Source organism: Aulostomus chinensis, chromosome 8 (genome assembly GCF_037954235.1).
Source record: "Aulostomus chinensis isolate RoL2024-O1b breed Wild chromosome 8, RoL_Achi_v1.0, whole genome shotgun sequence".
NCBI lineage: Eukaryota > Metazoa > Chordata > Actinopteri > Syngnathiformes > Aulostomidae > Aulostomus > Aulostomus chinensis.
Window position 1 is genome coordinate 14,963,671 of NC_141327.1, and position 24,144 is coordinate 14,987,814.

General features: G+C 44.6%; 1 protein-coding gene and 1 long non-coding RNA gene across 3 annotated transcripts; one reads left to right on the forward strand and one right to left on the reverse strand.

The window, feature by feature from the left end:
• Positions 1–881: 881 nt before the first annotated feature.
• LOC147257320 (uncharacterized) lies at positions 882–3,399 on the reverse strand. Its single transcript, XR_015117583.1, has 3 exons — positions 3,050–3,399; positions 1,618–1,676; positions 882–1,541 (listed from the first exon to the last, which is right to left on the reverse strand). It is a non-coding gene; the product is annotated as an uncharacterized LOC147257320 (long non-coding RNA).
• Positions 3,065–23,721, forward strand: LOC147257321 (myosin-9-like). 2 transcript variants are annotated; one of them, XM_086211164.1, is made up of 43 exons: positions 3,065–3,231; positions 6,819–7,009; positions 7,173–7,313; positions 7,398–7,554; positions 7,812–7,839; positions 8,115–8,208; positions 8,736–8,753; positions 10,036–10,128; positions 10,215–10,278; positions 10,595–10,693; positions 10,960–11,103; positions 11,246–11,341; positions 11,423–11,499; positions 12,396–12,590; positions 12,687–12,860; positions 12,944–13,117; positions 13,302–13,416; positions 13,637–13,827; positions 14,044–14,165; positions 14,463–14,532; positions 14,618–14,778; positions 14,867–14,975; positions 15,473–15,604; positions 15,742–15,948; positions 16,064–16,201; positions 16,296–16,419; positions 16,890–17,061; positions 17,151–17,363; positions 17,531–17,675; positions 17,765–17,971; positions 18,087–18,191; positions 18,694–18,846; positions 18,936–19,184; positions 19,422–19,634; positions 19,717–19,929; positions 20,025–20,186; positions 20,305–20,433; positions 21,221–21,309; positions 21,557–21,680; positions 21,849–22,057; positions 22,265–22,373; positions 22,594–22,766; positions 22,880–23,721. In XM_086211164.1, the coding sequence occupies exons 2-43, from the start codon at positions 6,824–6,826 to the stop codon at positions 22,986–22,988; spliced, it is 5,883 nt and encodes a 1,960-aa protein (XP_086067290.1). In that variant the 5' UTR covers positions 3,065–3,231; positions 6,819–6,823; the 3' UTR covers positions 22,989–23,721. The 2 variants fall into 2 exon arrangements, with proteins under 2 accessions (XP_086067290.1, XP_086067291.1); XM_086211165.1 differs by lacking the exon at positions 8,736–8,753.
• Positions 23,722–24,144: the final 423 nt, after the last annotated feature.

Consider the following 24,144-nt stretch of genomic DNA (forward strand, 5'->3'; position numbering starts at 1 on the left):
CTTTGTTGGATATTCTCAGACTTTCAGTACTCTCAAATTTCTTTAGTTTCCACAGGAGTAAAGGTCAGGTAAAACCCTCCTGATGTCAGTAAAAGCATCTGACATACCTGGTTGTTATCTGAGCTTGTAATATCCAATTTGTCCACAAGAGGGCTTGATACATTCCTCAAGGAACCGGAGCCAGACGATGTCAGGGGGTTTTTTTCTGACTTTTACAGACATTTCCAAATTTCCTCCTCCGTGTTTTAAATAATTCCAGTATAACTGTGCAGGAATGCTGGTATTCCAGTGGAGCAGCAGAGGGATTTAGACAAGATATAATACTGCATTTTTGTGTTTGACTGATGTGTATAAGTACACTTTCGCCCCCACTCAGTGAAAAGTGCCTGCATGGCATGACTTAACATGCCTCTGCTCCTCATTGGAAGTTTATGACACAGGTCCAGCTGCGTCATGTTACTTCTATGAGGGTTGAGGTTTTAACACAGACTCTTCTAACGTTGAATGTATCATGGTGGTGGTGTCATTCACTGATCTGAGACAAGATTTGAGGTGGCGAAACAGCATATCTGACTGCACCCTGTGGCTGCAGAAAAGGAACCGAAGGGCTTTTGTAGCTGACGACTGTTTACAGCCCGTCGAGGTGCTTCTAGTTGAGTTGTCACTGCGTTTACATGAAAACTTAAATCAACTCAAGGACAGCGGGCAGACATGCTTTGTGTGTGTGTGTGTGTGAGCCTGTGAGCTGAGTTTAGCTTTTAACTCTTATATAACTTAAGAACAGCCAGAGGAAGAATCATCAAGTTGAATTTATCGGAGGCTACAATTGAAAGATGGGAATATATTTTAGAGCCTGACAACTGCATCAATATTTGTCTCAAGTAATTTATTAGCATGGGTGTTCATTCCTTATAACAAACATCTTTTGCATGAATATGGGCCACATAAAAATAATGTTTATTTGTATGCAACTTATCAATCCAGTGTTACAAAGTACAGTGAGTGACTGTTAGTGACCACTACACGTGATCAGATGACATGTTTTCCAGACAAGAGGTGTTTTGTGTCTTGAGTTCAATCCACTGAAACTGAAGACGGCAGCAGCATGAATGCCCTGGACTGATGTGCTTTAGTAGCAATGACAGCAGATGTTTGACAGTGATGTCACTCTTGATATCTACGCATCAACTCCAAAAATCTTGTATGGGTGGATGTGTAGGTTGACCAGTGCATATGCATCAGAAACAGAATGACAGCGGCCTGAACATGATTCCTTTAAATCCTCCGTTAGAGGCAGTGTCTCATCAACAGTAATGCCGTGTACCACCCAAGACACATGATACTAAAAATGTGTGTCCGCTCTTCTCCATTCATGCTGCAACACGTTGCATTACTATCAGCCCATCTCTGATGTGGCAACAGCAGGTCCAGGTCTGGGGCTGGGTCTGAGGCTGAGGCCTGGTCCAGGTCTGGGGCTGGGTCTGAGGTTGGAGCTGAGGCCTGGTCCAGGGCTGGGGCTGGGTCCAGGTCTGGGCCTGGAGCTGGAGGTAATGACAGGGCTGAGAAGAAACTTTACACCAAAGCAGGAACACAACAATAGACCCCGCCTCCTGTTACCTCTTCTCTGGCAGTCTTAACCTCTTTCTCTCTCTGGCTCTGACCATATATGGAAGGAACTGCAACAAAAAGCTCATTGGTTGACGGAGAAGTTCAAGTAGTCATTTCACCTTGTTTGGTATATATGACACGAACTGAGATCATGTCTTTGCACATTTAATTATGTAAGTCTTTGCTTTGTTTTTACAGAGATACAACAACAACAACACATGAAGAAGACTCGCTGGGCTACGTGTTATCGTACATGCGTGTTCAGGCCACTGGGATCACTAAAATAACGCGTGATTCATGTTTGACCGAACTCTGATAGTTTAAAATCTTTCCTGGTGTTTCCTCTCTAGCCAGCCACTTATGTTGTTCATGTGTCTTATTTCCACCTCGGACACATCAGCAGTACCACACCCCTGTGTCTGGTTGCAGGTACAGACGAGGCTCTACATTCCTACACACACACACACACACACACACACACACACACACACACACACACACACACACACTCTCACTCTCTCACACACACTGGCTCTATATTATTTGACTCTATTTTTAACTTGTAGCATAAAAGCATTGCAGTTTGTTTCCATTACACTTTTTTTTTTTAGAAAGTGCTTCTATAACCGTGATGAGTCCGACAATGATCAATGAATATTGGAATCATGTGAAGTTCCATGTGTTCATGTTCTGTTTCTGTTCTAATTTCTTTTCGATTCATCAATCGGTCCAGAAAATACTTATAAATGCATTTTTCACTTGTGAACAAATGTGACACCTTCCTGTTGCATCTTTTGCCAAATGAAAATTCCACAAAAAAAAAGAAAAATGTTTAATTTGTAAGCTAAATCCTCACATTTGAGAAGCTGGAAACAAAGTTGTTGCTTGTATAAGACTTTTATCATTACTTTATCACAGTCAAAATGTCTGCGATAAATGAAGTATTGACTAATGATCTACATTTTTAAATGTCTCTTGTAGATATTTAATATAAATATTAAACCCGTTTATACAGTCTTTACTTATTTCAATCTTACTTCTATAACCCTCCATCCATTCATTGTCTTCCGCTTATTCCTACATTAAGGGTCGCGGGGGGGCTGCAGCCTGTCCCAGCTGACTTGGTGAGAGGCGGGGTTCACCCTCGACGGGTCGCCAGTCCCATCACAGGGCCATCAGGAGTTCAGTATCTTGCTCAAGAATACTTGGTCATGGTCACCAGGGGAAGTGAGGATTGAACCAGCGTCCCTTCGCTTGCTAGACGGCTACTCTACCTCCTTACTTATATAATTTGATGTAAAAACACAAACACAAGCTACAACAACAGAGGTAAAACTCCTATCACCGGAGTTTTACGCGCAGCTCTTAAATGCAACACACGCCGGGGGAGGGAGGGGGAAGGGGGGGAGGAGGTACAAGAGGGGCGGAGTCTTCAACTTACCTGCGAAAAATAAATGTGGGCGGATCAGAAGTGCTGAACTTCCATCCTCGGAGCAACTGAAGCCAGGGGAGACGGAGGTTGTTGTTGGGAGGACAAGGTGGTCGAGCGGGACGCAACTGCAGCAGACACGGACACAGAGAGACTAGCCGAGTCCACCTCCAGTGCCTGTAGCTGAACACCAGGTGTGTTAGCTGTGAGTGTGTGTGTGTGTGTGTGTGTGTGTGTGTGTGTGTGTGTGTTGTTTGCTGGTGGTGTGTGTGTGTGTGTGTGGGGGGGGGTATTTATGGTCTGGTCTAGATAAAAGAAATGCTTAATTGCGAGTTTGAAATTACAGGGAAAAACCGACAGAAATCAACTTGATGTGCTGCTTATGATGAGAAGTGACGCACACCTGGCCAGGTGTTCCTAATCAAGCGGCCCTTTAATGACGCGCATGCTCAGTCATCACCACATTGATCCAATAAGATGATTTAAGACAATCAGCAGGATCTGAGCTTGTCTGATTAATCCCTGCGATGATGCTTACGAGACAACAACCACCAGTTAAACCAGTCTTAGAGAGGTGAAGCACAGATTTAGGGTCTTTAAAAGAGCCGGTGCGCTCCCGCCGATCCAGGACCAGCGTTTCATTCACGGAGCAGAAAGTAATGATATGTTAAGTGACAATGTAACCGGAAAAACCGGCTCCACCTACGCTATGAAAGTTTATGGCTTCTCTACAGGTTTTAACTTATTTGGAATGTTTTCAGTGATATTTATATAAATTGCTTCCAGTGGTGCACTTTGACTCTTTTTTGTTAAGTTTGAATGAATCGAGCAAAAAACAACACACAAAAAGCACCACTCAGCCTGCTGCTGCGGCTGCTGCTGCTGCTTGTGTAGCCTGAGGATACAAAATTGATCTGTTGTACAAACAAAGAGGATTTGGTTCAGCAGTTTTTATCTGTCATGACTCTTCAACATGATCGTTTTAAACTGTTTCAAGTCAGGAACCATCAAGTAATGTCGTCCTCCTGTACCGCAACTTACACGAACACACACCACCAGCACATCTGCAGTTTTAAAAAGTTAGCAGGAACCACCCTCTGGATTCTTCTGCAGTCACCTATTTAAAGTTAAAATGTTAGGGTTTTTTTTTTTTGTTGCCATTTTCTACTTGTCCAATTTTTCTAAGCAAATCCTGCACGTTAGACATCCACCATCTTCCCGAGGTTCTGTTCGTGACCCCCTGATATTTGCAGCTACCTGGCCCGTGTCTCAGGAGCTCCTGGGGCCTGCTGCAGGCCATCGCTGCGGGGACATGTGCTCTCCCTGTTAGGTAATAGAAGCTGGATAAATCCGGGATTGACTAACGGCCAAGAACAGGAGAGAGCAGGAGACGGGGAACACTCAGAGACGCTGAGAAGCATCTCTTCCCAAAGCTTAAAGTATCCGCAGTGATTAAACTAGATGTTGACTCTCCTCATAGTGACTCAGGTGGGTAGACGTGACCTCCACAGTGACAGTCACTGACATTGCAGAAGTCCAGTTTGTCGTTTGGGTCTGCGGGAGTGTCATGTGCAGAAGCAGATTTATGCAATTTCCTGTGGAAGTTGGCACACGGAGCTTCATGTGAATGTCACAAGTGGTGTTTCATGCTGTCATGGTTCAGTCCTGAACATACACCCACACTCCGTATGTACGTGATGCTCCCGGTTACACTTTTACACACTTGGTGGGATTTTCATATTCAGTACTGCATGATGAATCCCCCCCCCCCCCCACACACACACACACACACGCACGTACACGCAGAACCTCCATGAGTCTGAGCACTTAATGAACTTAGGAGAGACCTTGATGACACCCTGGGCCCTGATCACTAAATCCCTCACTCTGCAAACACACACACTCTCCGCATGTCTTTCTACGCGCGCACACACACACATTCGCTGCTTTTTATCTATCATACATCCTGTTTGAGAGGAAGTGACTGACTGACCCTGTCAATTTGATCCAAACCAACACCTACCTTACTTTATCATTGGTTTGTGACCTGTTTGTCTATGGATGCAACAGGACATCATTGACCCCCGACATGTTTTGTAGTGCCCCTCATTAGTCGTTAGTCATCTGTCAGCAAGTGTGTGTTCTTATTAATCTGAGCAGTTACTAGACATCAGAGTTTTTTGATTCTCATTTTATCTTTAAATTTATTCAAACAACTTTCAGTCTGCTGGGTCAAGAAGATTAACGTCTTTCTAAAGTGTCTCGTAATGTTTTGTTGCATGTTAAAACCATAACATTTGTATTCAAACTACCTTTTTTTTCTCATTTGAAATCCCCTCGCTATGAATCTCCTCACTGCCGGTGTGGCGTAGCATGTCGGGAGTTTTTGTGTGGACCAGATGATGCAGCTCACGGGAATGATCATCCAAAGGCTAAATAAATTGAATCCGCGTAGCTGGAGAAGGCCGACTGGAGGGGATGGATTCAGGGTGTGGTCGGAGAATAATGACATTTCAGTCTCTGCCCAGACTTGCTCCTCCTGACATTCCTGACTGCAAAGCGTCCCTCTCGCACTCGACTTTTATCAGGATTTGACAGAACACACGACTGGAGGCCTTAAATGCTCCGTCCTCAAGCACACGGGTTCAGACGAGCTGCATATTTTATTGTCCTTGGTGGAACCGGACAATGCATGTTCCCATGGTCAGGAAAAAAACCTGGGCAAGGTCACAGAATTTAAAACCATAAAATTCCAGGCCATACATATTTTAAAAAAACAAAACTGAGATTTTAGGGATAATGAGCAAGGAACTGGGAGATAAGTGGGAATTTGTGGAATCCTATCTAATGTGGCGAGGACGGCATAGAGAGCTGACGGTGGACTAAAGCACCGACGGGTGGAAGCAGTCTGGAGTGGCACTGAGGTGAAGTGTTTGATCATTTGTCCAACTTGTGCTGCCTCAGGTCACAGATACAGAAATGAAGTTCAGGATTTACTGTAAATTGAAGCGTTTTAAGGTGCAGTTTTATGGGTCAAATGTTCATGATCCACAAACGTTGTTCAGGCTGTCTGTATCTCCAGAGCGAGGCGTCCGTTTCACTGTCTTCCAGAGTGTTTTGTTCGTGTGGGTGTGAGTTCATGAGCGTGCAAACGCCTCTGTACAAATTTAGATGAGATGGTCAAAAACTGATCTTTAGGAGTGAGATTTGCATGTGTAAATGTACTTGAATACACTCAACTTCTGAGGTGTTAAAGCAACAGGGGAATGTTTACTTTGGATAGCAGCTGGCGTGCAAAATGTGTCCCAGCCTCAGACTCATGACACCTGATTGATGGACCTTTCAGCCTCAAAGTGAGATTACAGCAATGACATCATGACCTCTGTCGCCACCTGATGGATTTTTGATGAGACTTTGTGGTAGAAACTTGGTTGCATTCGAAATAAATTATTAAAAAACTAATGGTCAAATGAGTATATTGCTAATGCTTTTTTAAAAAATTTATATACGTACGATGGTGTCACTTAAGAATCTTTAACAACTGCACGATTGAATTTGGCCCTTGATTTGTGATTTTTGTTTTTTTTCTTTAGAATATCGAAACTTTTTTTTTTAAAAACAAACAAACATGACTTTGTCCTTGTATCTTGATAAATGTCTGCAGGGAAACGTTAATTTTAGTTTGTTACTCTCCAATTCAGCAAGTCGTCATGGTTTGTGTGTATAGATGTGTATTTTTTTTTTCCCCCAATAACAGTTCAAAATGTTCTCTGTCCCAAAGCTACCATGACAGACGCAGACAAGTTCCTGTACGGGGACCGCGGCGGGATGAGCAACCCGCTGGCCCAGGCCGACTGGGCCACCAAGAAGCTGGTGTGGGTCCCCTCAGAGAAGCTGGGCTTTGAGGCCGGCTCTCTGAAGGAGGAGCATGGCGAGGAATGTGTGGTGGAGCTCACCGACTCTGGCAAAAAGGTGAAATGGACAACAACTTTTTTCTCAATTTTCAGGTGTTCATTAAATAATCTGGTATGATGAATCTAGATGCTCATGGACGCGGTGGCAAGTTGTCCTGGTTCACGCCCCAGGCTCGTTCTGAAAGCTCCTCTGACAGATTTCTCATCTCTGGAAACTCCAGGTGAAGGTGAACAAGGACGACATCCAGAAGATGAACCCTCCCAAGTTCAACAAGGTGGAGGACATGGCGGAGCTCACCTGCCTGAACGAGGCCTCGGTGCTCCATAACCTGAAGGAGAGATACTATTCCGGACTCATCTATGTGAGTTTGACACTCACAGCATGGCGGCGTTGCTGTTGTGTGGTTATTGCACTGATTAACTCGGCGTTGATGATGATGTTGTAGACGTACTCGGGTCTCTTCTGCGTGGTGATCAACCCGTACAAGCACCTGCCCATCTACTCTGAGGACATCGTCAACATGTACAAGGGCAAGAAGAGACATGAGATGCCGCCTCACATCTACGCCATCACAGACACGGCTTACAGGAGCATGATGCAGGGTATGGCTAGTTGGGCTGCGTTATCAGTCACTGAGGCTACACCTCGTCAGAAAATAGTAAATGAGGCCAGTAATATTAACAAGAACTGAAGAAGGATAATCTAATGAACTGCTGTGTTATCAAAGTATAAAATCTCCTGTCGGTTATTTCAGCTGTCCTTGTGTGTAAGAGTTGAAATATCTAAAATGATCGTCTGTTCATCCCGTAGCTTCATGTTTTCCTGCCTCTCTTTTCTCTGCTTTCTCATCCTCTTCCAGATCGTGAGGACCAATCCATCCTTTGCACGTAAGTCGTTAGTGTTTTGTAGGTGTTATTTTAGGAAATTGCCATCATGTTTTGTTTTATCAATTTTTTTCCCTACCCAAACCAGCAAATCCTTAATTCCCTTGATGTTTCAGTAGATTATCAGGAAAGAATCCCAGCGAGCTTTTACTCCTTAAATATTGGCAATATTTAAGAACTTGTGCCAGTATTTCTTCAGTCCTGATGTATACGTGTTTTTATACAGCAGTGTCCTTCTGATTACACAATATTTAACATGTGGTGTGTTTCCTCTACAGCGGTGAATCAGGAGCTGGGAAAACAGAAAATACCAAGAAAGTCATTCAGTATCTTGCCCACGTTGCCTCGTCTTTCAAGTCCAAGAAAGATCAAGTTAGTATTCATCTCTCTTGAGTTTCCTGATTTTATTCAGGTTCAAAATCCGCTTCAGTGGTTGACCCTACGCAGAAATGCTCATTTGTTTTCCAGTATTTACACACAAAATAGACACGCAGCTACAATCATCAGTATGCATTATTGACATGGGATGCAGGTAAACAGTGTAATAGTGCAAAATGACTGGAGAGAAATACAGATTCTCCAACAATGAATACGGAACTATCGACTGTACACTGTCTGCCTGAGCCTTTTACGCATTCCTCGCTCAGGCCTTAACGTGTCGGCCTCGCCTCTCTGCCTCACTCCAAGTGGAGCAGAACGCGTCTTTGTGCGTGTGCTAGAATCACTCTAGACACGGATTCTAACACACGGGTGTCTCGGGAGACATTAGCTTAAATGTCTCATAAAATCATTTCCTCCTGAGACCTCAGGATTCCTCTCTTGTTGGGTAATATGTGTTCTGTAGCTGGTTTAAAAAGTGTTCTCTCCCCCCCCTCCCCTCCCCTCCCTCATCTCTCCAGGGTGCAGTTTTGTCACATGTGAGTTACTTTCTCCGACTCAGTAAGCATGATGATGATGATGATGATGATGTGCTGCTCTACTAACAGGAAATGTTTGTCCTTGTCTTTGGGGTTTGAGGAAAATCTATTAAATATAAGGAGTTGGTCATCAACTTTATTTTATCCAGGTTTAAATTTAGTTTGTTCTTGTACTCCACGATGCACAATTTATTTGAATGAGAATTTTTAATTTATCACACACTGCCTCCTTAGTTCTTGCCCGCACTATGCCCAAACACTGGGGGGCCTCCACCTCCCCAAAAGCCCACCCTCTTTGGATCGATCAGACTCCTTAAACTCCCCGTGTGGTGTGGATGAGCCAGGAGCAGATGACCATATAAGGACCTCCCCGACGTGCCGACGTCATCTTGTCAGAGCAGCTTTTTAGCTCACAGGAATTGCATCACTCCATCACTTTTACAGTTTTTATTTGTGACTTTGGCCACATTTGACATTCAGTGTGAACATCCCACAGTGTAAGGATATGATAAAATAATGAAATGCATGATACTGTCTTCTTTAGATTAGTGGTTAACCTCTCTCGAGTAAATATAGATGGATAGATCTAGATTGAGATAGATAGATAGATAGATATAAAATCTCCACCTGTAAAGCTCACACATTTTAAGATGTACTAAGACCAAAGTGTAACACATGGTCCATAAGGCCAATCCTCATCAAACCAGAAGTGGTATCAGTCTTCACATCTCAGTAGTGCTCACAAAATAATCTCTGCTCAAGATCTTAAAGAATGCCATCATGTTTGTGATTTCAATATGTGGCTTGTGTGCAGCAGTGAAGTGCTCAGAACAGCAGGCGTTTTATTAGCTTTAAGAGGTGAAATGGAGGTATCAGATGAACATGTCCCACCCTGTCCAGCAGTGATACTCTGGTCATTGTTGTGTGGCGTGTGGCCTGAGTGTGTCGCTGTGTTTCCTCTGGGGGATGTTGGCTAACCTGTGTGCTTCTCGTGTTGGTGCTTGCATGGACAGGGACGGTCTTACAGGGTGTCTGTGCCTGAGTGGACTTGCTGTGCTGCAGGAATACATGTTGGAATGTTCAAGACTGTGTGTGTGAGGGGGTGATAACATCCCTTGAGGCCATTCTTTTTTGCAGCCTTAATTGCAGAGCTCATGTTTGTTTTGCCAGTGAAACCTCTTCAGCGCTACAAGAACAAGCATGATTTATCAAAGTTGTCTGACGAATGTTCTGCTCAGCCAGACGCGTCTCTTTGTCAGTACTTTCATCTCCTGTGTGTCAGGGGGAACTGGAGAAACAGCTGCTGCAAGCTAACCCCATCCTGGAGGCTTTTGGCAATGCAAAGACAGTCAAGAATGACAACTCCTCAAGATTCGTAAGCTTGGTTGAAATGTAGTCAACATTTAAATAAATAAATCATGTGTTTGTGCTGCATGTCAATATGTTTTCTTTTTTTTGCAGGGGAAGTTTATCAGGATCAACTTTGATGTCAATGGATACATCGTTGGAGCCAACATTGAGACTTGCATCCTTTTTTTTTTATTTATTTATATTTATTTTATTTATATAAATATAATAATAAATAATAAATAATAAATTATATATATATATATATACATATATACACACACACACACACAGTTATTCTCCATAAAGCACCGTATGATGTCACTAGAAATACATCTGTTTAGGATTTATGTAAACCTGATATCCACTGAGTTGTTATAAAGGACTTAAAAGTAGTTTTAGTCACAAGATCAAATGGAGATGCAGGAGACAGAGCAGGATCCCTCATCTCTTTTTCCGTAGTGTAGATGCATCCTTGACGGAGGTGTTTTCAGATCTGCTGGAGAAGTCTCGGGCCATTAGACAAGCTCAAGAGGAGAGAAGCTTCCACGTCTTCTACTACATGCTGTCAGGAGCAGGAGACAAGCTACGATGTGAGCGCTGAAGATCTTTGATTGCAACACTAATGCACTGCAGCAACCTTTTGTGAAATGAGAGTTGCAAGACGTGGTCGTATTAAGAAATCACTGAAGAGCCAACTTGTCGATGCTGTGCGCTGCAAGTCTCTGATGTCAGCTGCCACGACTGACAACGACCCTCCTGCTGTTGTCCACATTCAAGCCTAGTTGCATATGCTTGACAGAAATGTTGCAAAGATTGCATTTTTAAAAAAAATCTCTTTGCTTCCACTCTCATCCAGCTGAGTTGTGTCTGGAAGACTACAGCAAATACCGCTTCCTGTCCAATGGAAACGTGACAATTCCTGGGCAGCAGGACAAGGACATGTTCAATGAGACGATGGAGGCCTTCAAGATCATGAGTATCCCAGAGGAGGAGAGAATCGGTACTTTTTATTCGTGTCCAACATCACAAGCGGCATTTATGTTTTAGGCTTGATTATTTGATACAAGGCATCATTTTTAGGAGTTGCAGCCATGATTGTTGTGTTTTTCTGCGTAATGAGATTCCTCCTCGTGTGTGCTCAGGTCTGTTGAAGGTGGTGTCGGCTGTGCTGCAGCTGGGCAACATGACCTTCAAGAAGGAGCGTCACTCTGACCAGGCCTCCATGCCCGATGACACTGGTACGCTCACGCAGTAACATCACTGTCATCTGTCTTACGCCATCATCCTCTGACATGAACCCCACCATGTTTCACCTCCAGCTGCCCAGAAAGTGTGTCACCTGCTGGGCATCAATGTGACGGAATTCACCCGAGCCATCCTGTCTCCCAGAATCAAGGTCTGCAGAGCAACATGTGCTTTCATCACCCACAACCATGGCCTTTCTGTCTTTCGTCTTGTCTGAGTGCTGAGATACATTTGAGCTTTAATTTTTTTTTTGTTGCTTTTATCTGGATTTGTGTTCTTGTTCCTTAACCTGAACTGGTGGAACACAGTTTAAAGGTGCAGCTTGTTGGCCAGCACCTCATGTTTTACACTCAGTCAGTAGGCAGGAGATTCCCAGAAAGCTGGAGTGTCAAGACTACGAGGGCTTCCACCCAGAGTACTTGGGTTGTTTGTGGTTTTAGTTACAGTTGTAGACTTGCCTACCTTCAGAGCTTTAAGGAACCTCTCTTTACTCCCTTCTTCCAATCACCTCATCAGCTTTCCAGCTCTGCACGAAGACAGTTCAAAGACGCTGATACTCACCCACAGGGCAGTTATATCAGTCTGCATGTCCCCACCTCCAGTCTATCCTCAGATTCCAAATCTTACCCTCCCCGGTCCGGTGCTTGCTTCCATCACTACAAGGGCTCAAAAGTTGCTCATCCAAATTGCAACATATTATTGAAAACCCACCCCAACAATCGTGTGTCCAAAGCGACTTAACAAAAGCATATCTTGTCTCCAATTCAAATCAACTGTCAAAGAAATCAGTAGCTTCTGCTAAAAGACCTTAGAAAACATCATTGTTTGGCTTAAAATAGACTTTCCATAGTGTTACCTGCATATTACAAAGGCTTTCTGTGTAAAGACATTCTGGCAGCAACGTCCTCGTATGCAGCTTTGTGGCAAAATACTGTAGCATTAGTAGATGAGCTGAACCAGCCCTGCTTGGTCCCTTCACACATGTTAAGAAGAAGAAGAATATTGATAATACTTAACAGTCTGAAGAACGCGGTTATCTTCCTTCAGGTTGGCAGGGATTACGTGCAGAAAGCTCAGACCCAGGAGCAGGCGGAGTTTGCTGTCGAAGCTCTGGCCAAAGCATCTTATGAGAGGATGTTCCGCTGGCTGGTCATGAGGATCAACAAGGCCCTGGATAAGACCAAGAGACAGGGAGCCTCCTTCATCGGTATCCTCGACATTGCTGGGTTTGAGATCTTTGAGGTTAGATTGGTTCTGACTAAGCTTTTCTAGTGTAATATGAATTATGGTTGAACATCTTTGTATACTGACAGTCTGGCTGTGACATCTCTCCTGCAGCTGAACTCCTTTGAGCAGTTGTGCATCAACTACACCAACGAGAAGCTGCAGCAGCTCTTCAACCACACCATGTTCATCCTGGAGCAGGAGGAGTACCAGAGGGAGGGCATTGACTGGAGCTTCATTGACTTCGGCCTCGACCTGCAGCCCTGCATCGACCTCATTGAAAAACATGTGAGATGAAACTCTGACTACATATGTTTTAATGATGGAGACATAAAACCATGATCCTCTAACCCCCCTGTTGCCCATCACAGTCTGGTCCTCCTGGCATCTTAGCCTTGCTGGATGAGGAGTGCTGGTTCCCCAAAGCCACCGACAAGAGCTTTGTAGAGAAAGTGGCTCAGGAGCAGGGAACACATCCGAAGTTCCAGAAACCCAAGAAACTCAAGGATGAAGCAGATTTCTGCATCATTCACTATGCTGGAAAGGTATTTGACCAGAATTTCCTACATGATATTCATGGATATTCACACACTGATGTTAACCATCTCATCAGCAGCAGGTCTGTTGAGTAGAGTAACATGTTGATTACTAGATGGCCACTCTGTTTCTGTATTTCCTGACCTCAGCTCAGCAGTTCTGTCTTATAACCGCCGCTCTCCTCTGGTGCAGGTGGACTACAAAGCTGACGCGTGGCTCATGAAGAACATGGATCCTCTGAATGAGTGCGTGGCCACTTTGCTCAACCAGTCATCAGACAAGTTCACTGCTGACCTGTGGAGAGACGGTCAGTAACTGGAGTGTTTTCCCTGTTGGCAATTGAAAGGCACCTTTTGCGTGATTATTTCCCTGCCGACCAAGTGTTTTCAATTTGCCAGAATTAAATTTTTTTTTTTTTTTAAATGCCATCAATATCCTCTTTCAGCAGGCAGAAGTCTGGTGTTTGGGTGGAAGGGCTGTTGTCAGAGTTCAGTTCATGTTTCATGATAAGTAACTTTTGCTCACAGTGGACCGAATCGTTGGCATGGACAAGGTGGCAGGAATGTCGGACTCTATGCACGGTGGGTTCAAATCCCGAAAAGGAATGTTCCGCACGGTGGGACAGCTGTACAAGGAGCAGCTCAGCAACCTGATGGCCACACTCAGAAACACCAACCCCAACTTTGTCCGCTGCATCATCCCCAACCACGAGAAGAAGGTACAGGAGGACATGCTCCCTTCATGATGCTGCAGAGAGACTATTGAGATTTTATTGCTGTACTGGGAGCCAAGAGTTCACATGCAGGATGAAGTGAGCAAGAGAAGGAAGAGAATTTAGATGATACTACTGTCATGAATTAACAAGGTTTTGTTGTCTAGAAGGGTTATGATACATGGGCAAATGTTTAATTGTAGTCTGTGTTGTTTCCTTCAGGCTGGTAAACTGGAGCCTCACCTGGTTCTGGACCAGCTGAGGTGTAACGGAGTCCTCGAGGGGATCCGCATCTGCAGACAGGGTTTCCCCAACCGCATAGTCTTCCAGGAGTTCAGACAGAGGTGAACAGCTATTTACTGAAAACCAGAAGACGCATGAAAGAAACTGAAAAATTTGACGCTTGTAATGAATGAAATCCTGCATTTGAACAAATGAAAATCTACTCAAGATATCTGGAATTGACGAGCATCACACTGAGGAGCACTGGTCTGGAAGCGTTGACTAGAAATTAGACTTAAGATTTAGAGTTTTTGCATTACTGATGAATCCATCAGAGAATGTGCATCAAACAGCAACATAGCAGGACGAGAAACTACATGAGCAATTGAATGCTGTTTGTGTGCAATTCTGTGTCTCAGGTATGAAATCCTCACTCCCAACGCCATCCCTAAAGGCTTCATGGATGGGAAGCAAGCCTGCGATCTCATGGTAAGAACATTACATTGGATGAGGACGACTGCTTCTCATGTTAAGCATCAGGACTTGTTAGAGAGTGACTGTCTTCTGCGTGCAGATCAAAGCTCTAGAGTTGGACCCCAACCTGTACCGCATTGGTCAGAGTAAAGTGTTCTTCAGAGCCGGCGTGCTGGCTCACCTGGAGGAGGAGCGAGATATGAAGATCACCGACGTCATCATTAGCTTCCAGGCCTGGTGCAGAGGATACGTGGCCCGCAAGTATGAAGGACACTTGATACATATGATATCATCTGAGATTCCTCCTTGTGGACTAAATTGTGTTTTTGTTTTTTTCTGTAACGTTTAGAGCCTTCGCCAAGAGGCAGCAGCAGCTGATGGCCATGAAAGTCATCCAGAGGAACTGTGCAGCTTATCTCAAGCTCAGGAACTGGCAGTGGTGGAGGCTCTTCACCAAGGTCAGAGATCAGTTAGTGGCACAGGTTTATTCTTCCTAGCGACTGGATAGCAGTAGTTCAGTCATGTTTGTGGTGTGGATGCAATTTAAAATATTAAAAAATGATAGTCGCGTATGAACCCATAGCATACCCGTTACAAAGTGCTTTGCTTATTGCAAAAAACAATGGACAAGTTGTGGAAAAAAAGAGAGAGAAAATATATAGAGATGTACAGATACAGTATGAGACAAACCTGAGCGGTGAATCCTGCTAATTAGTCTATACTTTTCCAATATAAATTGGATGATACCACACATGCTGTTGACCTTTTTTTATTATTACTTGTGACCAACTGATATCTGAATGACTATGACCATTCTGTAGCACCACTGAATTAGAAAAACGGCTATTATACAAAACACTTCAGTACAAACTACAAAATTTGTCATCGTCGTCCCTGCTTCCAGTGCAATTCTCACAATCCTTTGATATCGATGGTGTTTTTATTTTTATTCTAGGTGAAGCCCCTGCTGCAGGTGACTCGGCAGGAGGAGGAGATGGTGGCCAAAGAGGAGGAGCTGTTGAAGGTGAAGGAGAAACAGCAGCAGGCCGAGGACCAGATCAAACAGTACGAGTCCAAGCAGCAGCAGGTATGAGTTTGGATCTAGACGGTCTGCATATCTGCTCATCCTTGAGTCCAAGAGGATGTTTCTGCCTCTATATTCTTGAAGTGATGGACAACCTTGAGTCATAAAAACATATCTTTATCCCCCCTCCCCCCCACCAGTTGAACGCAGAGAAGCTGGCTCTCCAGGAGCAGCTCCAGGCAGAGACGGAACTTTGTGCAGAAGCTGAGGAGATGAGAGCCCGTCTGGCCACCAGAAAGCAGGAGCTGGAGGAGATCCTTCATGACCTGGAGTCCCGCCTAGAGGAGGAGGAGGAGCGGGTCACTCAGATGCACACAGAGAGGAAAAAGATGCAGCAGAACATCACGGTCAGTAAAATCCCCCGGAGTCTCCTTCAGAGGATGACATATAGAAAACCCTTGAGTTATTTAAAACAAATAAAAAAAACTTCATCGTTGCAAATGTATTCACATTTCCATGTAGGACCTGGAGCAGCAGCTGGACGAGGAGGAAGCAGCCAGACAGAAGCTCCAGATGGAGAAGGTGACCACGGACGCTAAATTGAAGAAGCTGGAGGATGACGTGATGGTGCTGGATGACCAGAATGGCAAACTCAACAAGGTCTCACAACACATAACAGAATCAACACTCACTCACAGCAACGGTTCTGATTCCAGCTGGATGAAACTGTAATGTCTTTCCGTAATGTCTCCAGGAGAAGAAACTGCTGGAAGAGAGAATCTCTGAGTTCACCACCAACTTGGCTGAAGAGGAAGAAAAGTCCAAAAGTTTGCAGAAGCTCAAAAATAAACATGAAGCCATGATAACAGATTTGGAGGGCAAGTACCTATTTATGACATTCCTGTTGAGCTTTCTACCTACATCAAATATATTTTTCAAAATCAACTTGTGGCTGTTGTGAACAGGTTTCTTAACAATTTCGGACAAACAGGCAGATTGAAAAGAAATCAGGAAAAGATTGTACATTTTTTTTGGCACATTTTATCAGCACATTCATGACCACTTCATCTATTTATTGTAATGTCAAAATCCCTGGGTTCTCTCTACCTGTAAAAGGAGTGCTGCTCAGTGTGTTTCTCTTATAAAACCTTCATGCGGGTTCTCCCTCTGTCAGAATCACTACTGTAACTCTCTAGTGGCCATTTGTGGAATTGCAGTTCAGGTTAATACAGCTGCAATGAGGCACTGTTTACACCTGAGGAATATTCTGTTTTGGTATTTTTATCATCTTTGAAGGATATTCAACTCAAATTAATAAATCGCGTATTTGGGGTCCTCTCACTCCCAGATCGTCTAAGAAAGGAGGAGAAAATGCGTCAGGAGTTGGAGAAGAACCGTCGTAAGCTTGAGGGCGACTCAACTGAACTTGGTGACCAGATCGCAGACCTGCAGGCCCAAATCGCTGAACTTCGAGCTCAGCTGGCCAAGAAGGAGGAGGAGCTGCTCGCTGCACTGGCCAGGTTGGTGTTTCATTCAGTAATTTAGTCTCAGATCTCCAGTCAGCCCCCCCCCCCCCCCCCATATTAATGCCCCCCACCCCCCACCCCAGGATTGAGGAGGAGGCCGCAGCCAAGAATACGGCCCAGAAGAAGATCAGGGAGCTGGAGGCTCAGATCTCAGAGCTGCAGGAGGACCTGGAGCTGGAAAGGCAGAGTCGCTCTAAGGCTGAGAAACAACGCAGGGACTTGGGAGAGGAGCTGGAGGCCCTCAAGACTGAGCTGGAGGACACTCTGGACTCCACGGCAGCACAGCAGGAGCTCAGGTAACAGTTGGCTCATGAGGTCTCGCTGCCAGACGAGTAGATATGTACCCCACAATGAGAGATTGACAAATGAATTGAAGGCAACCAACAACTGCAACCAAGAAAAGTGTTCCATGAAAGACTGATTCAGTTTACTCGTCACCTTTTTGCTTCCTCCGTGATTGCAGGAGCAAACGTGAGACTGAGGTTGCCCAGCTAAAGAAGACACTGGATGAAGACGTCAAGCTCCACGAGCAGCAGATGGCTGAGATGAGACACAAACACAACCAGGCTTTTGATGAGCTCAATGAACAGCTAGAGCAGGCCAAAAGGGTAAAATTGTGCTGGATGAGAGTGACACCAGTGCCTAAAGAACATGTGAACAGCAGCAGTAGCATGTCTGATGTGTCTCACACCTGCAGAACAAGGCGTCAGTGGAGAAGAGTAAGCAGGCGCTGGAGAGCGAGTGGAACGAGCTGCAGATCGAGCTGAAGACGCTGACGCAAGGCAAAGCAGACTCGGAACATCGTCGGAAGAAGGCAGAGTCTCAGGTTCAAGAGTTGCAAGTCAAACATGGAGAGAGTGAACGACAGAGGCAGGAAATGGTGGAGAAGTTGAACAAGATGCAGGTATGGACAGATGTGGTTTTCAGCGTTGAGTCTATGCTTCGAGACAAAGGAGTGGAGGGAGCATTCGAGGATTTGTCCGTCTGTAGTGATTCATTGTTTCTCTCTGTGTGTTTAGTCAGAGCTTGATAATGTCAACAGCCTCCTCACTGAGACCGAGGGCAATTGCATCAAATCCGGCAAGGAACTCTCTTCTGTAGAGTCTCAGCTGCAGGACACGCAGGTATGAAAAGAGACACATTAGCTGCTAGCACTAGGTGTACTTGCACACTCCAGTCCATCTCAAGTGGAGCTGAAACCATCAGTTAGGAATTAATAGACAGTTACACTCAGAGATGTGTAAGTTGTGTCTGATCTACCCTTTCTAATTCGGTGCTTTTTCTCCTTTTTACAACAATAGAAATAATCTCAGCTTTGGAATGTTGGGCAGACAAAACGGGAATATCATTCTAAACATGTTGGGAGCATTTGATTGCGCTTTTCTGGCATTTTATCAGCCAAACAATGACCTAATTTAAAAAAAAAAAATGAAGACATCTCTAGATAAACATGGTTATGAAAAATATGCTTTTCAGTCATTCTATGGAAATAATTCAAAGAGTTTCAGCATGACTTGGCCAAAATTTTAACACATACAATAGAAATGAATAAAAATAAATCATGAGCCGAGTTTTTAAAGGCTGGTGAAATATTTTTGTCAAGTTGTTTTCCATCTCTGCCTGCAGGAGCTGCTCCAAGAGGAGACTCGTCAGAAGCTCTCCCTCTCCACCCGGCTGCGACAGATGGAGGACGAGCAGAACAGCCTACGAGAGATGCTGGACGAAGAGGAGGAGAGCAAGAAGAGCGTGGAGAAGCAGGTCTCCTCTCTACAGTCTCAGGTCAGCCCACTGTCTCTGTTATTTCAGACAAGGACTTCCTCTCCCACATGTCATTCTTGACCCTCTTATTCCCTCCATCATGTCTTTAGCTGTCAGACATGAAGAAGAAGTTGGAAAATGAGACCTCGAGCCTGGAGGGGGCAGAGGAGGGCCGCAAGCGAGTCCAGCGGGAGATGGAAAACGTGCAGCAGCATCTGGAGGAGAGGAACGCTGCCTACGACAAACTGGACAAGACGAAAACCCGTTTGCAGCAGGAGCTGGACGACCTCATGGTGGACCAGGACCATCTGAGGCAAATCGTCTCCAGCCTGGAGAGGAAGCAGAAGAAGTTTGACCAGGTAGAAGCCGAGAACTGAACGGCCACTTTACTTAAAAGCATAAATATTCTCATCAAAAGCATTGAGCTGAGCAGATCTGCCATAAATGGACACATAGTACCGATATGTTAGACTTGTAGAGACAAAGCACAGATGAAATATTGCGGCAGTGGCATTTTTAACAAAAGTCATTTTGACTGGACATTTTCTTTAAAAAAAAAACTTAATGAAACCTCTTCCCCATCATTCCTTCCTTAGATGCTGGCTGAAGAGAAAACTATTTCGACTCAGTACGCTGATGAGCGCGACAAGGCCGAGGCTGAGGCCAGGGAGAAGGAGACGCGAGCCCTGACACTGGCCCGCGAGCTGGACACCATGACGGACCTGAAGGACGAGTTAGATCGAGCCAATAAGATGCTCAAAGCTGAGATGGAAGACTTGGTGTCCTCCAAGGATGATGTTGGCAAGAGTGTAAGTGTGAACACCACCATCGTCTCTTTGCAGCTCTCCATGTGGTTTGAAAAGTAAATTAAAATCCTCACGTTCCCCACAGGTTCACGAGCTGGAGAGGTCAAAGCGTGCCATGGATCAGCAGCTGGAGGAGATGAGAGTTCAGCTGGAGGAGCTGGAGGATGAGCTTCAGGCCACCGAGGACGCCAAACTGCGTCTGGAGGTCAACATGCAGGCCATGAAGGCCCAGTTTGACCGAGACCTGCAGGCCAGAGACGAGCAGGGCGAGGAGCGCAGGAAACAGTTGGTCAAACAGGCAAGAGAACCAAATATTACACATTATCTCCTTGATTCGGTGGACAAATGTTGACAGGTGAAATGACATATCGCTTTCGTTTTTCTCTCCTCCAGGTTTGTGCGATGGAGGTGGAGCTGGAAGACGAACGCAGGCAGCGTACTCAGGCACTTTCATCCAAGAAGAAACTGGAGATGGATCTCGGAGAGCTTGAGATGCAGATCGACGCTGCCAACAAGGGCCGGGACGAGGCCCTCAAACAGCTGAAAAAACTGCAGGTAAAATATGTCAACTCACTCCCACCTTCTGACTTTCCTTTCTCCCTTCCTGTGAGGACAAGTGTAGTCAGAGTCATTTATTCAGCTAAATTTGATCACTGTTGTGCTCCAACACTAGGCCCAAATGAAAGAGTACTCCAGAGAGATTGAAGAGCTGCGTCTGGCCAAGGAGGAAGCCATTAATGCCGGCAAGGAGACGGAGAAGAAGCTGAAGACCATGGAGGGAGATGCCCTGCACCTGCAGGAGGTATGAAGATGCATGACAGTCATATGATGTGAGGAATACTACAGTTCTCCAAAGACCAAGATATTTTAGATGGAGCATTTATGAATATTCTACCACAGGATGAAATCTTTATTATGAGCCATTTTTGCATTTCTACAAACCGTAATTTGTAGCCGGACCTTTTTTTTATTATATCCAATCACGTGGAAATAAAATGAAACCGCAGTTTCCTCTCAATGGTCGTCAAACTATAAACTGACTTGATTAAGACAACAGTCTTTTCATCTGGTAAACGTCAAACCTGTCAGGTGCATCACATGTGATTTAGTTCAATATATAAGTATTTGAAATGTATATCTCAAACATCATGATGATTCACACGTCAGTTCTTTTTGTGTTTGTCTCAATTGTAAAAATATCAAAGTGTTTTTACATTTTTATTGCATTCAGACATTTTTTTTCTGCCCTACTTGATTTTACATGTCAAAACAGAACACATTCTGTAGAAAGAGCAACATACGGTTCTGAACACATTAAACACGCACCTCTGATACTGACGTTCCAAAGGAAACACTTGAAAACACGATTGAAACAACAAGAGGAGGAGACACATTTACTGCTGTCAAAAATGGTTTATATCAAAATGGGGCTCCCGTTTTCCCTGTACAGACCATTTCTGGGTACTCGTCTGTGGGTTCCTGCATATAAGAAGTAGTAGCTTTTTAGCTCAAACTGTCTGTCTGATTTTAGCCAGCTACACTTATTGTGTGTGTGTGCGTGCCTCTCTCTCTCTCTCTCTCTTGTCCAGGATCTGGCCACTGCAGAGAGACTCAAGAGACAAATTCAGACCGAGAGAGACGAGCTCCAGGATGAGGTGAACAACAGCAACACCAAGACGTAAGAGCCAAACATTAACTGTTTAAATGCTGTAAAGGTGCAACAATTTGAAACAATTCATATTTATTTCAAATTTCTACTACTTTTTTTTTTTTTTTAAACGGGCCTGTTTGACTCCTGGCCTTGAAATTCATTCAGTATTTGATTTATTCAGTATGCACCTGTTTTGTTTTTTTTTTTTAAAAGGAGGATATACTGTGACATGGTTGTTCATTCAGTAACTGTCCTCTCCTCACTTGTCGGCCAGTTCTCTGCTAACAGATGAGAAGAGGAGGCTGGAGAGTCGCATCAGCCAGCTGGAGGAGGAGCTGGAGGAGGAGCAGCTGAGCATCGAGATGGTCAATGACCGCATGAGGAGAACCGCCCTGCAGGTATGGACTCGCAGCATCACTGCAGCCGCCTGCTCGGGACAGGAGGGCATGATGACGAAGTCATGAGAGAATGGAAGACTACAATTACTGAGATCACGATGCCAGGATGTGTGTGCCACTTTAACACGTCCTCTGTGTGTGTGTGTGTGTGTGTCTTTGTGCTGTTAGGTGGAGCAGTTGACCACAGAGCTGTCGTCAGAGCGCAGCACCTCCCAGCGGCTGGAGGGGGCTCGTTCCCAGATGGATCGGCAGAACAAGGAGTTGAAGCTGAAGCTGCAGGAGCTTGAAGGGACCATTAAGTCCAAGTATAAATCCTCCATCACCACGCTGGAGGCCAAGATCGCTCAGCTGGAGGAGCAACTTGACATCGAGTCAAAGTGAGTCCCAGTGTCCTATGACCCTCAATTTTGCATTTTCAGTTGTTTGAAAAGCGCTTTCTTTTTTGTGTCTTTTTCTTGTGTTTTTTTTTAATTTAAATTTTAAGTTGATAATGTCTGGAGCAACTTTTGTGTTTTTGTGTCTGCAGCAAGTTTTGTGTATTTGTGTCTTGCTACCATTTACTGAGATTTCTGGACTTATTTCAGGGAGCGTCAGCAGGCCTCCAGGCTCGCCAGACGCACAGAGAAGAAGCTGAAGGAGGTGTTGTTACAGGTGGAAGACGAGAGGCGCAACACGGAACAATACAAAGAACAAGTAAGCCTCATCCCCAACCCTCCAGATCTGAGAGGATGAATGAAGCTGAGAGGAGTCTCACTGTGCTCAATCCTGATTTGAATCCTTCCTGAGTCAGCGCTAGAAACCATCGATGTGACGTTCGAGCGCTGTATGCTGCTCCTTCAAACTGTTGGCTCTATGTGATGTCACACTTTATGTTCCCATGACTCCTCACACAAGGCCACCTGTCTCTCTGCAGGCTGACAAGACCAACAGCCGCATGCGTCAGCTGAAGCGCCAGCTAGAGGAGGCGGAGGAGGAGGTGACACGAGCCAACGCCTACCGTAGGAAACTACAGAGGGAGCTCGATGACGCTTCTGAGTCAGCAGACGCTATGAACCGTGAAGTCAGCAGTCTGAAGAGCAAGCTGAGGTAGGTTCCTTCATCAGAAGTGACCCAGTTTAAAGATTTCTATTGCATTATTTCTAGCCACAGAACTACACAGTTTAATTCATGGAGCCAACTGGGTGTATTTGTTTTTAAAGACGTGGGGACCTGCCCTTCAATGTTCGTCGTGTCATGAATCGCAGTGGGCTGGACAGCGATGAAGATGTGGATGCGCCGGTTGAGCCGTCTGAGCCTGCAGCCGAGTGAAGGGACGAGCACCAGGAGTAAAATGTAGTCAAGTATTAGCCACACTGAGACTTGCTCAGACAGGGTTTAGCCTTGTTTTCCCCTCTCCAATCATCGTATAGCCTTATTATTACTTGTATTCGGCCAAATAATTCTATTCATGACTGAGATTTTTCTAAGAAGGCTTTCCAGATACTTTGTTTAGGTCTATTTTTCTACTAATAGGTTTATTCTATCATAGACTGTTGCTCCTGCTGCAAACCAGTGCAGCTTCATTTGTGCTGAACTGCTGTTACAGGTTGTTTTATACTTGTTTTGCACACAAATAGTTTGTCTGGGGCTTTAAATGCAATTATAATTCACATGTGTTAGTTAAACCCTAGCTTTTCCTCTCACTGTGGTTTACATTTTCACCTTATTACCTCAACCAGCATTTAGGAAACACACACGGGACACTGGAAAATGTTCTCCTTTAGGTTGGTTGCTGTATAGTTACTCACAGATTTTACACTTTAATTGGTGATGGGTTCTCCTGCAGTCACTCTACTAGGCTTCACACAGCAGAAGAGGTTTCTATCAGCACGTTGACCTCCGACTGCTGGATCTTTAGGTCTAACATGATGCTCGAACTCCGTATTATCTAAGAAAGTACATATCTTCCAGATGCCAATGTTTTAAGGCTGTTCTATTTTTTTCAAATGCCTTAATGCAATAGATTTAAATATATAAAAATAAAATGCCTTGAATGACATCACTTGTGTGAGTTAATCGTTGTGCTGGAAGTTTGACTCGTCTCAGTAATGAGATTGTGGGTTACAAGAGAAACCAGGTGTCCTCTGAGACTTTGACGTAGCTAATCTACATATGTCTGACTCATTATTATATGATTAAAAATACAAGGTTAAGTATGATAATGAAAGGGATGGGGGTGTACACTGTACATCCCATCAAGGTCTCCTACGGAAACACAAATTATTCATTATTAAATGAACTCTCTCCCAAAGGGTAACTGGTGTGTCCAGCCTGAACAGTATTAAAGCTGGCGGGACGAGTGCCCAACGTGATCCTCTGCTTTTGTTAAATTGCCGGTGGAGCTGGACCCAAACCGGAAGAGGACATTTAAAAAAACAAAACAACAACAGGTAACTAAAAAGAGGGAAAAAATACCAACTCGAAA

Excerpts from the sequence above, each read along its gene's own strand:
- LOC147257321 (XM_086211164.1), top strand. The coding sequence starts at position 6,824 with ATGACAGACGCAGACAAGTTCCTGTACGGGGACCGCGGCGGGATGAGC. Across the intron at positions 14,976-15,472 it reads GGTGGAGGCTCTTCACCAAG|GTGAAGCCCCTGCTGCAGGT; the intron begins GTCAGAGATCAG and ends TTTTTATTCTAG. Across the intron at positions 17,364-17,530 it reads GCAGCACAGCAGGAGCTCAG|GAGCAAACGTGAGACTGAGG; the intron begins GTAACAGTTGGC and ends CCGTGATTGCAG.